The sequence below is a fragment of the Drosophila ficusphila genome, unplaced genomic scaffold (assembly GCF_018152265.1).
Source record: "Drosophila ficusphila isolate 14025-0441.05 unplaced genomic scaffold, ASM1815226v1 contig_791, whole genome shotgun sequence".
Classification (NCBI taxonomy): domain Eukaryota; kingdom Metazoa; phylum Arthropoda; class Insecta; order Diptera; family Drosophilidae; genus Drosophila; species Drosophila ficusphila.
Window position 1 is genome coordinate 10000001 of NW_025064737.1, and position 14861 is coordinate 10014861.

General features: G+C 47.5%; 4 protein-coding genes across 5 annotated transcripts in view; 2 read left to right on the plus strand and 2 right to left on the minus strand.

The window, feature by feature from the left end:
• LOC108096442 (probable ATP-dependent RNA helicase spindle-E) overlaps nt 1-837 on the plus strand; it is a 7385-nt gene extending 6548 nt beyond the window's left edge. Inside the window, exons 9-11 of the mRNA XM_017198045.2 lie at nt 1-67; nt 127-339; nt 409-837. The exon at nt 1-67 is cut by the window's left edge and continues 55 nt beyond it. Of these exons, the coding sequence (XP_017053534.1) occupies nt 1-67; nt 127-339; nt 409-541 (413 nt within the window). The 3' untranslated portion in view covers nt 542-837. The remainder of the gene's footprint in view (nt 68-126; nt 340-408) is intronic.
• Nucleotides 838-921: 84 nt separating this feature from the next.
• On the minus strand, nt 922-10634 carry LOC108096429. Of its 2 annotated transcripts, none has more exons than XM_017198031.2 (15): nt 10080-10634; nt 9539-9738; nt 8577-8804; nt 7367-8339; nt 6907-7297; nt 6631-6850; nt 6326-6557; nt 5774-6276; nt 5467-5564; nt 5264-5390; nt 4962-5207; nt 2206-2349; nt 1958-2137; nt 1296-1891; nt 922-1227 (listed from the first exon to the last, which is right to left on the minus strand). In XM_017198031.2, exons 1-15 carry the CDS (start codon nt 10108-10110, stop codon nt 987-989), a joined length of 4410 nt encoding a protein of 1469 aa, XP_017053520.1. In that variant the 5' UTR covers nt 10111-10634; the 3' UTR covers nt 922-986. The 2 variants fall into 2 exon arrangements, with proteins under 2 accessions (XP_017053520.1, XP_017053511.1); XM_017198022.2 differs by having other exon boundaries at nt 5449-5564.
• Nucleotides 3091-4953, plus strand: LOC108096458 (arginine kinase). The gene is made up of 3 exons (XM_017198069.2): nt 3091-3325; nt 3388-3638; nt 3702-4953. Exons 1-3 carry the CDS (start codon nt 3317-3319, stop codon nt 4813-4815), a joined length of 1374 nt encoding a protein of 457 aa, XP_017053558.1. The 5' UTR covers nt 3091-3316; the 3' UTR covers nt 4816-4953.
• Nucleotides 10635-10742: 108 nt separating the features above from the next.
• Nucleotides 10743-14593, minus strand: LOC108096449 (ATP-binding cassette sub-family B member 6). The gene is made up of 6 exons (XM_017198056.2): nt 14448-14593; nt 13747-14062; nt 13492-13691; nt 13107-13432; nt 12640-13044; nt 10743-12344 (listed from the first exon to the last, which is right to left on the minus strand). Exons 2-6 carry the CDS (start codon nt 14044-14046, stop codon nt 10918-10920), a joined length of 2658 nt encoding a protein of 885 aa, XP_017053545.1. The 5' UTR covers nt 14047-14062; nt 14448-14593; the 3' UTR covers nt 10743-10917.
• Nucleotides 14594-14861: the final 268 nt, after the last annotated feature.

The following is a 14861-nucleotide window of genomic DNA, read 5'->3' on the forward strand; positions in this document are numbered from 1 at the left end:
ATTATCCAGCGGTCAGCGCTGGAGAACGTGTTAATATATACACTCAGCTGCGTCATCTAATAAATCGGTAAGATTGCAACGATTAGAGTTTTTTTTATCTATTCTTATCCTATATTTTTTTTAAAGTCTTTTGAACAAGGATCGAAGTTATATTGAACGTTGCACGAGCAACGCTGATAATTTGTGGGATAGGGTCGATGATCTGCCAATACAGGCTGAGCCATATGGTAAACGGTCCATTTTTCCAATGCACACTGTACCGGAGCTTCAAGAGGAGGACATGAGCAATTTAATGCAGTTGGTGGAGAACTGCAAGATGTTGTATGAGTGGCGCAACTTGTAAGAAATGGCATTTCATTGATTAGAGCAATTATTATTATTTATTTATAAATATTTTTTAAATTGCAGCGCGGGGGTTTTACAGCCGTTGACATGCAAATTGTGCAACCATCGTTTGGAATCGGTTCCCCAATTGCGAATGCACCTTCTAACTCAATTGCATCGCGATCGCGAAAAGCAGATCGATTTTCACAGGGACTAATCTTATTGACATCTGTTTAGTTGGATAATATAGCCATCCTAAGTTTAAAATCATTTTCTAAAAAAAATGAATACTATTGATGTATAATAATTGTTTCCATTTTCATGAAAACTCCTATTACGCTAAAGAAAGTGACAATGAATAGATCACAATTATTTTAATTTAACTCTTCTTCGTCATTGAAATGATCTTAATGATTTATCATCATTTTTTTTTATTTGTAATCTTGGAACTTCAACTTCTGTTAAATCTTTCTACAAAAAGCACCAAATACAGTGACAAGAAAAACCCACTAATTGATGTCAGTTCTTTGAAACTTGCATTCTATTACCAAACATTTACCATACAACTTCTTTAAATAATAATCCAAGCCCTGGGAATTGCATGTTCTCCCTCCGCTGGGCTCCACTTCTCTTTTATTTTAGAATAAACTCACACATTAAACTTATGCAACTACAGCTACGTTGGAGGAATTCTGCAGCGGAACGGGCGTCGGAGTGCTCTCCTGATGCTCGCAGATCGTGTAGTTTTGCATGAGGTTGAGTGGCTGGCTACAGAGCCCGCACATCTGGTGCTTGTAAACGCCGTAGATCTCAAAGTTAAGGATGTTGTACAGGTCAAACTGGATGGTCGAATCCAGCTGCGTGCACTCCACAATCAATATATTCTGTTCGTTCAGTTCCACGCTGAATATGAGGTAAAATTAAATAAGAGGTGAAACAACTAGTTTTGTATTATGATTGTGCGTACTTACCGGAAATCATAGTCACTGGTTGCGAAGGGCCACTGGAATGGCTTCTGGCGCAAATCGTGCGGCGTTTGGTCCGGGTTGAAATATATGATCACTGGCTTGTCCGAAGGCTGGCTGCTGTTGTCTGTTCGGGGGTAAAAATTGAAGTAGAACTGCCCGATGTGGACGCGCAAGCCGTAGTTTCCGGGTCCTTCCGCAGGTGATGGGATTACGAAGACTGCCATCTTTGGCGTGGGCGAACAGTCGGCCACCAGGAGGGTGAGGCATTCCGGTTGCACAGCATAGTCTCGCAGATCAACTAAGTAATCGTCGAAGGTATTGATCAGACCATTTATCACTGAGCAGGAACGTTTGAGTCCCGAAACGTAGGTGAGCTCGTGGGAGGCATCGAACTTGGAGTCCAGTTTGTACAGGAAGGGGATTTGATGGAAGCGCCACTTGGCTCCGTTAACTTCGACAGCCAACCGGAACTGGTCTTGAGGCGTGTGCATTGAGATATTAATCTCTTGACTCATGTGCAGACTGTCCACTTTGTCGGCGGATAAGGCGGAGACCAGATGGTCCAATCTGTTGGACCACAGTTCAAACCAGGCGGGCATCTAAAAGGGATTACGGTGAGATGTTATAAAACTTTTAATTTATTCAAATATTTATTCTATTCTTACATTATTAAACTTCAGGTCCATGTCGTACTGCGTTATAGAGGTAAAGTTCTCAAAGTTGCTGCGCTTGCAATACTTGGACGTGGGAATGGGCGAGAACTTGAGCACCTCCTTGGGACAGAAGTCGGTGTCCGTCAGTGAGATCTTGTTGGAGCGCAGGAAGGCACGGGCGTGCTCTGAGGGCTGCAACAAGGAGGGCGGTTAATTTCAAAGAAATTCACTTTCTTGGCATCCACAACATTCACACTTACCCCAGCTCTAGCCGCAAATTGCACAGTGGAGCCCTTCTCCGGGCACTCGCCCTCCTCCGTGGCCAAACCGAACGCCACGTTGCCATTGAGAGTGTGGGGTCGCTTGGTGAACACCAGCGGTTCATAGGTCAACTTGGTGCAGGCCTAAACAAATAATGCAAATGAGTTAAAATCTACAGAGGCGGTGAGTAAAAAACTCTTGAATGTACTTTTGTAGCAATTTTAGTAATAGAATTAAGAATAAGAGTTAAGTTTGCTTTATTTGCATGCTTTATTTCAAAGCTGCTTTGAACAAACTTGAGCATTGTAATTATTTTACATGAAATATGACCCTATTTTGCGGCCTAAGGAATTAATTGCCATTATATTCTTTGTCGTAACTGTGTGGTTGTGTATAATAAGCAAGCAAGTCAACGGTCGGCTTGAGACTCGGGCCAAGTCAAGTGCTCTCATTGGGCGGCGGGCGTGACACCCTGTAAGCATTTTGTGGGTACCCTGCTGGCCACCATCATAGAGACAAGATATTGTGGACTCAGCTGCTCGGTGGAGGTTCCAGTCGTGTGGAATGGGGCACATTACCATGACGAAATAGCAGACAACAGAGCCACAACAACTGCGGCAACGATTAGCGGGCCTACACACATCCTGACTGACTGTTCCGTCCCTTTCCGTCCGTGCCTGCGTGCCAGGTTATTACACGGACCAAAACCAAACGCCCACCCACCCGACCAACAACTCGAGCAGTTGCCGCAATTGTTGGCCCACATTCGTGGGTTGTTTGCGTCCCGGAATCGAGACTGAGGAGAGCCGAGAGTGGCAAGCGGACTGCTGGCAGGCAGGCCTGGCGGGGAACGTCGCCCCGTTTGATCAATACGGATTCGAGTGAGCTCAGTAGAAGGCAGCCAGTTACGCTACTGTTCGGACGAATTTCTCCCTTCGCACATTTTTTTTGGGAATAAATTTCAATTTTTCATTTCTTTTGTACGGGCTTAAAAATCATTAAATAGCCCAAGTGCTGTCGAATCATTTTCGGGCCCGCCAATCAAGTGCATTCACTTTGCGTTGTGTTTATAAATTTATGTTTACTTGAATTTCATTTGGACACCACAAAATGACATCGGTAAGTCGAATACCATTATGCCAATCAATCGAATCTGAAGAGGTATTCAATTGGCTACACAGATCGAATCGAAACGAGTGCAATATCGAAAGTATCTGGAACGTGCCGGGGTCATCGATGCCCTGAGCAAGGCTCTGATCAAGCTTTACGAGGAGCAGAACAAGCCGGAGGATGCCATCCGCTTTGTGCGCAAGTTCATGTGCGAGAGCTGCCCGGATGATGCCCAGTACGATGTGATGAAGAATGACCTGGAGGAGGCCAAGACGCACATCTCGAAGCTGGAGCAGGAGCTCGAGCGACTTCGCGGCCAAATGTATGTTCTTTAGGTTGCCATTTTAAAGTTCTACTAACACATCTTCTTTTTTAAAACCAACAGCAAGAAGTCACCGGAGGAGTACCAGGAGCTCACCACAGAGGGCTACAAATCGCTTATGGACGATGAGGAGAACGTTGCCTCGCTGCTGCGCAAATACCTTACTCCAGAACTTTTGGAGGAGTACATGCTGGTCACCACTCCTGCGCCAGTGGACGCGTACCTATACGACTGCGCTGTGGCCGGATTTGAGCACCATGAGGCTCCCGTGGGAGTTTACGCGGCGGATGCCGACAGCTACGACGTCTTCAACAAGCTCTTTGACCCGATCATTATGGACTTCCATGGTCAGATGGACAACGAGAGCGATGTGCTGCAGAAGGATCCAGACTTTGGCAACGTGGATGAGATCGAGAATCTCGATCCGGAGCGCAAGTACATCATGTCCGCGCGAATCCGATTGGTTCGCAACATCGAGGGACTGCCATTCTTCCCGAAGCTTACCGAGAAGCAGTTTATCGAGGTGGAGGAGAAGGTGCGCTCCGCCACGGAGACCATGGATGGCGAGCTAATTGGCTCTTACTTGACGATGGGGGACATCGATGCCGAGACCCAAGCCGAAATGGTGAAGCGTCATATACTCTTCCAGCGGGGCGACCCACAGCTGACCACCGCCGGCTGCTATCGCTTCTGGCCGACGGGTCGCGGTGTCTACCATAATCCCGCCGAGACCTTCGTGATTTGGGTGAACCGACAGGATCATGTGCAGATTATGTCGATGGCGCAGTGCGGCGACTTGGGCGATGTCTACAATCGCCTGGTCAACGGTCTGTCGGAGCTGGAGAAGACGCTGACCTTTGCGCGCCATCCTCGTTATGGAAACCTTTCGGCCTGCCCCACCAATCTGGGCACCACCCTGCGTGCCTCGGTGCACATCCGCCTGCCGCTGCTCAGCAAGGATCCCGACCGTCTGCTCGCCCTTGCCGAAGAGCTGCAGCTGCAGGTGCGCAGCACGGATGGCGGCGAACTGGTCAACGTCGAAGATGGCGTTATGGACGTATCCAATAAGCGAAAGCTCGGCTTCACCGAGTTCGAACTGGTCAAAACCCTGCAGGATGGCGTTGTGGCACTGATCAATGCCGAGGAGGAGCTCGAAATAGCTGGACAGGAGGGTTAGAGCAACACATTGCACCACACATTTTTGACAGCCCGTGAACGTACCCATATCAATATTACCCACAAGTACAGACAGACGATAGATAAACAGGAGCAACGAATCTTTGGTTAAATAAATTTGTGCCGTAGTCCCAACGAATCACTTACCTTCCAGTCGTCTTCATCGTCCTTGGAATTGCGCTGAATTTGGCCGGTCACCTTAAACCAGTTGGATTTGGTCGAAGCCTGCACGTCCACGGTGATGTTCCACCTGTGGAGAGCATCCGTTTGGTGTGTTCCGTTCACAACGTGGGCTTCTTCCATGTGGTCTGTGTGCTCCAACGTTAGGCCAATCTGCTTGCCCATAAGATCCGCCGTCTTCAGCACATCCTCGGTACAGAAGTTGCCCTCGATCTGAAAGGATTCGGGGGATTAGTTATATATTTATGGGTTAAATTTGAATTTCTTACTCTGGTGGCCTTTTCGTTGTACATGAGCATGGTAAAGTTCCGATCGTGGCCCAGGTGGATGGAACTGAGCTGAGTAAAGCCGAATATGTACATTAAGGCGCTGACCACCATGTTGCCGGAGAAGCCACTGCAATGAGGAATATAATTAGATTAGAAGTCAAATGGTTTGGTGGAGATGAAGTTACTTCTCTGTAAATTCTGACTTGAGTAGCATTCCTCTGTACTTGATAAGCTCGTTGAGATTCGTGCTCATGCCCAGACGCACTCCCAAATCCGGCATTGTATAGCTAAAGAGTTGCACCTAAAATGTAGTGAGGGTTATTTTCTCTTAGCTATCCAAGTTCTAAATATGTACTAGTTTTACTAACTATTAAGTTCTGTGCAATATTATAGCTTGTATATTTTTCAATATATAATGAATTCTTATATTTGAATCCATGCAAAATTTAATTTGTTATTACTTCTCTCACAATGTATAATAAAAGAATAATTTCCCTTCAAAGCACTCACCACATCGTTTCGCCTTTCGGGCAGCATAATCTCCTCGAAGGGCACTGTCGCTGTCTTGGTGATCAGACCCCTGGTCCTGGTCACCGAGCGCGACTTGAAGGACAGACCGCTGGTCAGGTTCTGTGGCCTGGAGAAGGAGTAGCGCCTGCACTTGCTGCCGCTCTCGTTCAGATGCAGCTCACTGCTGAAGGGGATGTAGATGAGGAAGCCCTGCTCCCGGTTGATCTCATGGTCCAGGTTGAGGAACGGGTTGTAGCTGCGACTGCGCACCGAGGCGTATGACGAGTACCGAGCGTCGATCTCCAGCGTGTGCTTGGTTATCGGCGAACTGCGCTGCTCCGTGATGTTGCCACGCAGCGAGGTCAGCACGGTGGTCTGCAGCAGGACATCGGAGGAGGTGCCCAGTACAGTGGGCACGGAGTAGCGATTCATGAACGGCCATCGCACCGTCTGCATGTTGATGTGGCTGTCCGTCCGGATGATCTGCTGCATTCGCTCCAAAACTGCGGAAACTGTTTAGCAATTGCTACTGGCTGGGGTAACCAAACTTACTGTTGTCGTAGGTCAGCTGCTGGAACATCCGCTGGTTGAGGTAGTAAGACAGCACCGTCTTGCCCTCCATCTGCAGGATGAACTCCAGGTGCAGGTCCTTCGAGTTGATGATCGGAGCCTGCAGCATGGCCAGGAGTGTCTTGAGGCTCTTGAAGGTGAACGGATCGCTGCTGTTGCGCGACTGCATCTTGTTCAGGATGGTGTCCGGCAGACCACGTGCCTTGATGTACAGCTAAAAATGGTAAGGAATATTGTTATCACTAAATGTTTTCAAATCATTTATAAATTTCAATGGTTATACCCACCGCCAGCTGACCCGTGAATTTGCCCAGAGCTTCGGTGTCGAACTTGAAAAATGCCACCACTGGCATATCCGACTTGGGATCGCCCACAAGGAAGACCTGCATCATTGCGCCAATTCCGAACTTGGAGTCCCGATAGTCGAAGATGTAGTTACCTGTGACCCAGTAGCGTGGCTCCGGTTTCTTGGGCAGGTGACGGTGCATATAGGACAGAAGGCGGCGTCTGCAATCAAGGATTTCAGACTAGGATGGATGAGGTAAGTGAGTAGGTGGACTTACAAGTGTTGGTAGCAGGGATAAGTTGTCTCGGAAATGCTCGTCACCGTTGTCCTGTAGTAGTTGATCATATGGGGGTCCGTTTCGCTCTGGATGATGCGATGGATGCTGATCAGACGGGCAGCCGTAGGATTGGAGATCAGTAGCAGGGTTACGGCGGCAACTCGAAGCTCCAAGCTGGCGTTGCGCGACTCAAAGATCGGCCAGTAGACCTCGTATATCCGCTCTGCTCGCCGATCTGCCAAGGCAAGAGTCGTCCAGGCGGCCTGAAACTTGAGGTCCTCGTGCTCATTGGGATCCTGAACGATGGGCTCCAGATAGTTGGCGACGTTGCCCAGCTGCAAGTTGTTCAGACCCTGCAAGTACAGCATCTTCTGGTCGAAGTCGCGATCGTCTACAATATTAAGTTAAATACAGGGATTAATTAATGGGTTAAATAACGTTGAATTCTTCGTAAACTTACTTAAATAGGCGTTAAAGTACTTTTGCACGTACTCCTCGAACTTCTCCTTGTCAATTCCCTTGGCCACATAGACATTGTGGACGAGGGTGGCGAAGCTGAGGATCGCGGCCTGCCGCACATCCGGACGACCTGGTCCGATATTGAGGAAGCCCTCGCACTTTTGCACCAGCTCAGCCGAGAGTTCAAAGATGTGGAAGGGCATGGGAATGAGCAGTTGCACCGCCACCTGCGGCTTGGTCAACTTGTTCAGCACAAGATGGTGGGTGAGAAAAACGGAGGCTTTGGTTCCGATGCGCGGAATGATCTCGTGGAAGATGTTGCGGATGGTCTCCTGGCGGTAGGAGGTGCCGATGTCCACCTCCCTGTAGAGTTTTGTCAGCGAATTAAAGTCCATTTCGCTGAGCAGCTTGATCACATCGGATAGCGTGGAATCGTATGGTTCGGAGAACTTGAACTCAGTGGTCTCGAGACCCTCGGCCAAGCTGTCTAGAAGTGCGCCCGCCTGTACAATCAGTGTCTCCTGCTGCTGGGGATTTCGACCGCCAGTGGGATCACTGGGATCCAGTGGTTGCAACTCCAAATGAGAAGGCTCTGCTGCCATTGAGGTTTCAATATCGATGGGATTGTCGATGGGAGTCTCGTTGATAAAGTTCAGCAGCAGCTCCGAGTTGATAAACTGCGCCTCGCCCGTCGACTCGAAGGTGTGGATCAGGGTGGTGCCCTTGGAGTGGGCCATACTCAGGAAGTATCCCGTCTCGTTGTGCGGCAGCATTCCATACACAGCCTCGTTGCCAATGATTACGCTCTTCTGGTGGTCGAACTCACAAGTGTTTGGCGGCACGTTGCTCCGGGTGATGTGCACCGCCTCCGAGTAAGGAATGCAGGTCTTCAGCTCTGGCGTCTTGCGGATGGAGATATAGTTGGTCCTGTTGGACACAAAGTACTCCGTACGACAGGTGCCGTGAATGCCAAGCTGAAAAGGAAAAATTAAGAAGTTATTTAGGAGTATAATACATTCCACTATGAACTAGATAACAATTGTCCCGAAAAGTAGGCAACAATTCTTAAGGGGGAAATTAGGATCAATTTTTAAAAAGCTAGAGGGGATTATGAAGATATTAATATAGAATAAATACACTCGTAAAATAAAACAACACAAAAGTAAAAATAACAAATATATAATTTCAATGAAAAAGAGCTAATGACATACCTCATCCACGACGAATGCCCCGCTGGACTTCATCTGGAACTGCAGCACCGACGCAATGGACCGCTTGAAGTTCATGCTCCATATGGGATCGGCCTCCTTGAAGACCACATGCGAGATGGCGCCCTCCTTGGTGAGGACGATCTTGAAGGGCTTGTAGGGCGGGTACATCTCCTTGTTCTGCAGGAACTTCTCGCCGGAGTTGTTCAGCGTTACATCGTCGATGACCAACTGCAAGTGAGAGCTGAGGGATTAGCCGGGAAAGCCCTGCAATAATGTAGTAATCTGCGATCGAGCGATCGGGTCGAGCCCAACTGAACCGGCTGATAAGCCGCCGTTTATCTGGCAAACAGAAATTAGTCAGTCAGATCGGCCGGCTCTCATATGGCGCACACATGCCTCTTCCTTCCAGATGCCTGATAACGATGGCCACTTACTCCTAGAGAGCCGCGCTCTCAGTCAAAACAATCAGGGCTGATTAACGAGAGGAAGGGAATGTGTGTACGAGTATATTGGCATTATCTGTGGGGGCTCAATGAAAGAAGTTCACAGCCGAGTTCAGTTCATTGTGAGCACTCCGCCGAGCTCTTTCCGACTCGCTCTCGGCATGGTTAAATTGTCTTTAATTCATCTGCGAATTCTTCTTGGTCTGCCGAGAAGAAGTCGCTGCGAATGGGAATGCGGAGGGAATCGAGATGGAGAATGCGCCGATTGAATCGTACAAATTGATAATGAAATCAATAAATTGACTTGATTTTCCACAATTGATTTATGTGTGCGTCCCAGTATGTACGCGCTGCGAACATTTAGTGCCTAAGTGATCGCGCTTTTTTTTTGGTATAAACAAAAATATTATTCCGAAACGGAATCGGATTAATCATCCGCCGGGTCGCCGGGGATCAGCCAAAACGTTTCCTAAGAATCTATGAGAACCTGTTGAAACCTGATCCTGATGGACAACTTACCGCTGCAGCCATGACCAGTTCGCTTTGCCGCTGGAGCGTCAGCTTGCCCCGCACTATCCATCCGGTGGTGGGCGGTGCAGCGTGTCCCTCGTCCTGGGGCTTCGCGCCCACCAGGACATTGCCCACGTACTCGTAGAGCATCTGTTTGTTGAGGCCAATGATGCTGAAGGCATGGCCGGCGTCAAAGATCAGGAATAGATCTGCCGGATAGATAGATATGGTTGGGGAAATTGAACTTCAATTCGATTAATGCTGCTGCCGCTGTTGCTGCTGCTGCTGCTCCACAGTTCACCCGCCTTTTACCCCTCTTTTTGCTATGTCGCATTCTCGCGAATGGGCAATAAACTCTTCAATTATCAATTGAATTTCTTATATGTACTAAATGTGCATGTGTATATATGTATTATATATATATAAGCTTTAATCAAGGTTGCTCCACGGATTCTTTTTTTGATGCGCGCTCGTCAATGAACAATTGCGTCATGGTCTTTTATTAGTTTCTGATACAGTTGGGATTATCAACTAGGTTACTCTCACGTACACACAAACACGGAACACTTGAGTCGCCTCATGGCCTGCTGCTTCCTTCCGAGGTCGTGGCACTCGGCTTCACACAGATTTCCCGACGGTTTTCACTTGCCGCACAGATTTCGATTCAGTGTTGTAATATAAGGGAATCTATATATTTATAATATATATTATATATATATGCAAACGCGACTATGTATTATCAGATGTTTCAAAGAAGCCGCCGCTTTTCCTTCTTTATCGCCAACGCGTCTAATTCCCGAAACACAGCTCAACGTCTTCTCGATTCCCAATCCAAACTCAGACTGAGGCTGCGAGCGGACTTAACAGCCGGGGATTGCTGGCCTTGCTGGAGGTTCTGCTGCTGATAAGCATCATCATCGCAAAGAGCAGCTTGGCTGGCTCTCTTACAATCTTATGGACTACTCTTCGATGCTGTCCTATAAATAGATTTTGCTGGGTGCACCAGCACAAAGTATCACCGATTTTAAGTTACCTGACTTTCTAAAATGCTACATTTTTGAAGATCGTGATTACAAAATTCTTAGGCTTTTAAGAAAATTATAATCTTTATATGAATAAGTTTTTATTACTTATATTTAAATTGACTATTGTCTCCAACGTAGAGCTATTTTGTTTTTTTGGTACCGACACTCAATATTAAAAGCAACGCAAATATGCTGCCACGGATTGTCTATAAAAATCTATGTTATTTATTATTTTAAGAGTAGCGTATTTGGTTACTTAAAGACGAACTTAGACTTTGACGAGCTTCTCCTACGTATAACAATACACCACAAATCACATGGAATCAGGAATAACAGAAAGTATTTTGTGTGTGTGTCTTAAGTCTAGCGAGCTCCCCCATGAGCGTGTCCTGCCCTGAAGTAGGCACCACCCGTTCCAGCACCACTCGGTCCAGCACCACTCGGTCCAGCGCCACTCGGTCCAGCACCACTCGGCCTGGCACCACTGGTGCCGCCAGCCCCTCCTCCGCTACGTTTCTCCGATCCCGATTCCGCACTGGCGTCTCCGTTGTCGGAGCCACTTTGCTCCGTATCCAGATTCTTCAGTTGCTGCTGCCACATGTCCGCATAGATGCCATCCTCCCGCAGGACGAGCTCTTCGTGCCTGCCTCGCTCCGCAATGTTTCCCTGCTGCAGCACCAGGATTTCGTCCGCATGGATGACGGTGGACAGCCGATGGGCCACGATGATGGTGGTGCGATTGGCGCAGACTCTGGCCAAAGCAGCCTGAATGTTACGTTCCGTGTGCGTATCTAGAGCAGATGTAGCTTCATCCAGAAGCACAATGATGGGTGATTTGAGCAGCGTTCTGGCGATGGCCACTCGCTGCTTCTCGCCTCCACTGAGTCGCAATCCCCGCTCGCCCACCTTCGTTTCGTACTTGTCCGGGAAGCCGAGGATTCTTTCGTGAATGTCTGCGGCGCGTGCAGCCTCGTAAACGGCTTCGTCGCTGGAGCCCAACTTGGCATACTCTATGTTGTAGAAAATGGTGTTGTTGAACAGTACCGTGTCCTGTGGCACCACTCCAATGGCCTTTCGCAGGCTCTCCTGCTGCACCAACTTGATGTTTTGCCCGTCAATTAGAATGGCTCCCGTTTGCACATCATAGAAGCGGAACAGCAGACGCATGATGGTACTTTTGCCAGCTCCAGAAGGTCCTACAATGGCCACTGTCTTCCCGGCGGGCACAGTGAAGCTTATGTTGTGCAGCACTATCTTCTCCGGCGAATAGCCAAAGGTCACGTTGGAGAACTCGATGCCACCGCCACTGGTAATGAGTGGCGAACTGCCTGGCGCGTCCACGATCTCTTCCTCCTCGCGCAGCAGATCGAACATATTCTCCATGTCCACGAAGTTCTTCTGGATGGCGCGGTAATAGGTGCCAAACCAATTAAGAGGCATATACAACTCCATGAGGTAGGTGGAGAAGAGCACAAAGTCGCCCACGGTGAGTGTTTGGTGATGGACCACCAGGTAAACACAGAGCAGCGATCCGGCAAGCAGGCCAAGACACAGGATTATGTTCTGGGCGGTGTTCAGCATGTTAAGGGTTAGCATGGAAAGGAACTCCTCCTTTTGGTACTTTTGAATAGCCTCCTCGTAACAGCGCACCTCCCACTGTTCCGCTCCGTAATACTTAACAGTTTCGAAGTTCAGCAGCGAGTCCACACTGCGAGCTCGCTGCTCGTTGTCCGCCAGATTCATCCTTCTCTGGTATTTGGTGCGCCATTCGGTGATGGCAATCGTCGAAGCTAAAAAAATAAAGTTATTTATATATGATTATTATTCATTGCATTTCTTATCTTTCAAAATAAATTTTATCAAGTTTTTTTTTATCAATAAGGTGCTTCGTCTAAGGAAAAGAAAGCTTCAAGATAGTGTCATACAACGCAATTATATCAAGACATAATCTATTTTTAAAACAATTGTTTTATAGTATAAGTTTTAAAACCGCAAAACCGTACACCTTTTGATTTTTGTTTACTTATAACATAATAATTATTTAAATGATTATTATTTTAAACAATTCTCCTTCTTTTTACTTACCGATATACAGAAACATGGTGAGAAAAACGATCAAGCCAAACCACCAATTAAAGGCGTACACAAAGTAAGCCACAGCCACAAGCAGATCCAGAATCGTGGGCGCAATGGAGAAGACAATGTAGTTGAGTAGGTTGTTAATAGAGTCAGTTCCACGATCCATCACACGCAGCACCTCGCCCGTTTTCCGTTGCAAGTGCCATCTCAGTGAGAGACGGTGAAGATGCCGGAAGAGGTCGATTTCAATTGCCCGAGTAGTATACTGCTGAACCCGAATCCAGAGGAAGGTGCGCAGGTTATTAAACAATCCCATGCTGCCAGTTCCGCCTCCTTGGAGGAAGGATAACCCCACGTAGATGAGCACAAAGTCCCAGCGGAAGATGATCGGTGCAATGGTAAGACTGTCCACTGTGAAGGCAAGAGATTAGTAATGATTAATCAACTTGGTACCCCTCTGAGCCATGACCTACCCAACTTCTTGCGATAAATCGGCAAAAACAGCTTTATGACACGACCGGCCAGCAGCAGTATAATGCAAACAACGACGGATATCTGTAGAGCCACATTCTTCTTCGGCCACATGTAAGGAAAAACGGTGCGCAGCTTGCGCCAACCATTCCTGAAAGCCGATCCCGTTGGCACGCTTCCTTGTGTTTCTGCGGAGGATTCGTTGTCCAACCGTTGATGTGGATTGTAGGGGGCCATGATGCCAGGTGCCTTCAAGCCCAAAACAAAGATGAGCAGCGAGCAAAGGAAGCGGCTTACAAACAGGCCCATTTCAATTTGATCCTTGTTCCTGCGAAAAGGTAAAGGAATACATTAGACAGCCTTTTTATATTTTATCCCATGACTTACGTTTTCAGGTTGAACCACCAGTCTTCATGGCGCAGATTAATGAAGGCCAACGACTCGTTGATAAAGGCTAGTGTCCAAAAGAGCAGCAAGATGAGTCCATGACCTCGCGTTGGCATCGAGGGCAGCTGGTAGTAGCGCTCCTTGAGGATCAAACAGATGCTAAACGGGTACGAAAAGCAAACAATGCAAGTGGAAAAGATCTGCAAGAAAAATCAAGTAAATCTTAGGGTTTCCTCTAGAGATTATCAAACTCACCATATACCCGTAGACCGCACTATCCGGATAAATTCGAGCATTCATCAGAAAACGCAGTGCTGCCAACACTGGGAGCAGAAGCAAGAGGAACAACTGCAGGGCGAACAGTCGCGATTTGGAGATCTGTGTGGGATCCGTGATTCGGGTGGCATACTTCCGGTACATCAGCAACTGGATGCAGCCGAAGAGGAGAAGGAATCCACCGTAGACTGCCGGACCCACGGTGTCCATGAAGCAGTGCGAGATGCCATGCTTCGTCCATACCTCGCTGAGGGTCACGTTGGGCGGGCAGTACAACATGATGGATCCGGGGTTCCTATAACAAACCAATTACGGTATACGATAAGCTCTAACGTGCCAGATAAAGTGGAGCTCTGTGACTGGAACAGCTCGGTGAACGCAATTGCTTTGTTTTATGGGCGGCGGCAATCTCGCTATTATTCACCCAAATTATCAGACGCCCCCAAACGGGAATTCACTATTTTTTTTTGTCACTTGGCTCCAGGTAAGCGGTGTGCAAATTGTGATGTGTTTATTATATTAAATTTGTAAATTTTACAGCACGGCACCAAACTATCCGGCGTGTGAAATCCGTGTGCTATGGAAGTTGCAACTCATTCAGTCCATTCATTGGCTATGCTAAATTATGCAATGTTGGTCGTATGCTCGATGGGACTGAATGGATTTGATTTCCTGCTTACCCGCTATAAAAGTCTCGCGGCAGAGGGAACACTGTAACCCGAGGTGTATGAGGTGAAAACTCAATTAACGCAACCTTGCGAAAAACTCCTGTCCACTCGGCGATCAACAAAAATATTGGATAAGGAGCTCAGTGTGCCCGTTGGCCGGAAAGAAAAAATATACTACTTCGAGTTGTGAGCGCGTGAGTTTAAATACGTTTTCCTATCAAGTTTTTTTTTTGTCTCGTTTAAAAAGTTTATTTAAAGGAGTACAATTTTTAGAAAGTAATGTTTCGAGTTTAATCTTAACACTGAGGAAAACATTTTGAAAGTTTTCTTATCAGTGGAGAAAATGTTCGTAACCGGGCACACTATTATCCAGCCCTGGATTTGAGTTTCGGGCTTGGCTGGGTATTCAAAACCGTGTTATCAATT

Coding starts and splice junctions, on each gene's coding strand:
- LOC108096458 (XM_017198069.2), top strand. Junction 3,639..3,701: donor GAGCGACTTCGCGGCCAAAT/GTATGTTCTTTA, acceptor TAAAACCAACAG/CAAGAAGTCACCGGAGGAGT.
- LOC108096429 (XM_017198022.2), bottom strand. CDS start 10,110: ATGAGGCGACTCAAGTGTTCCGTGTTTGTGT. Junction 7,298..7,366: donor GTACTTTAACGCCTATTTAA/GTAAGTTTACGA, acceptor TTAATATTGTAG/ACGATCGCGACTTCGACCAG. Junction 6,277..6,325: donor GCAGCTGACCTACGACAACA/GTAAGTTTGGTT, acceptor CAGTTTCCGCAG/TTTTGGAGCGAATGCAGCAG.
- LOC108096449 (XM_017198056.2), bottom strand. CDS start 14,046: ATGTTGTACTGCCCGCCCAACGTGACCCTCAGCGAGGTATGGACGAAG. Junction 13,692..13,746: donor GTGCGGTCTACGGGTATATG/GTGAGTTTGATA, acceptor TTTTTCTTGCAG/ATCTTTTCCACTTGCATTGT. Junction 13,045..13,106: donor GATTTATCGCAAGAAGTTGG/GTAGGTCATGGC, acceptor TTGCCTTCACAG/TGGACAGTCTTACCATTGCA.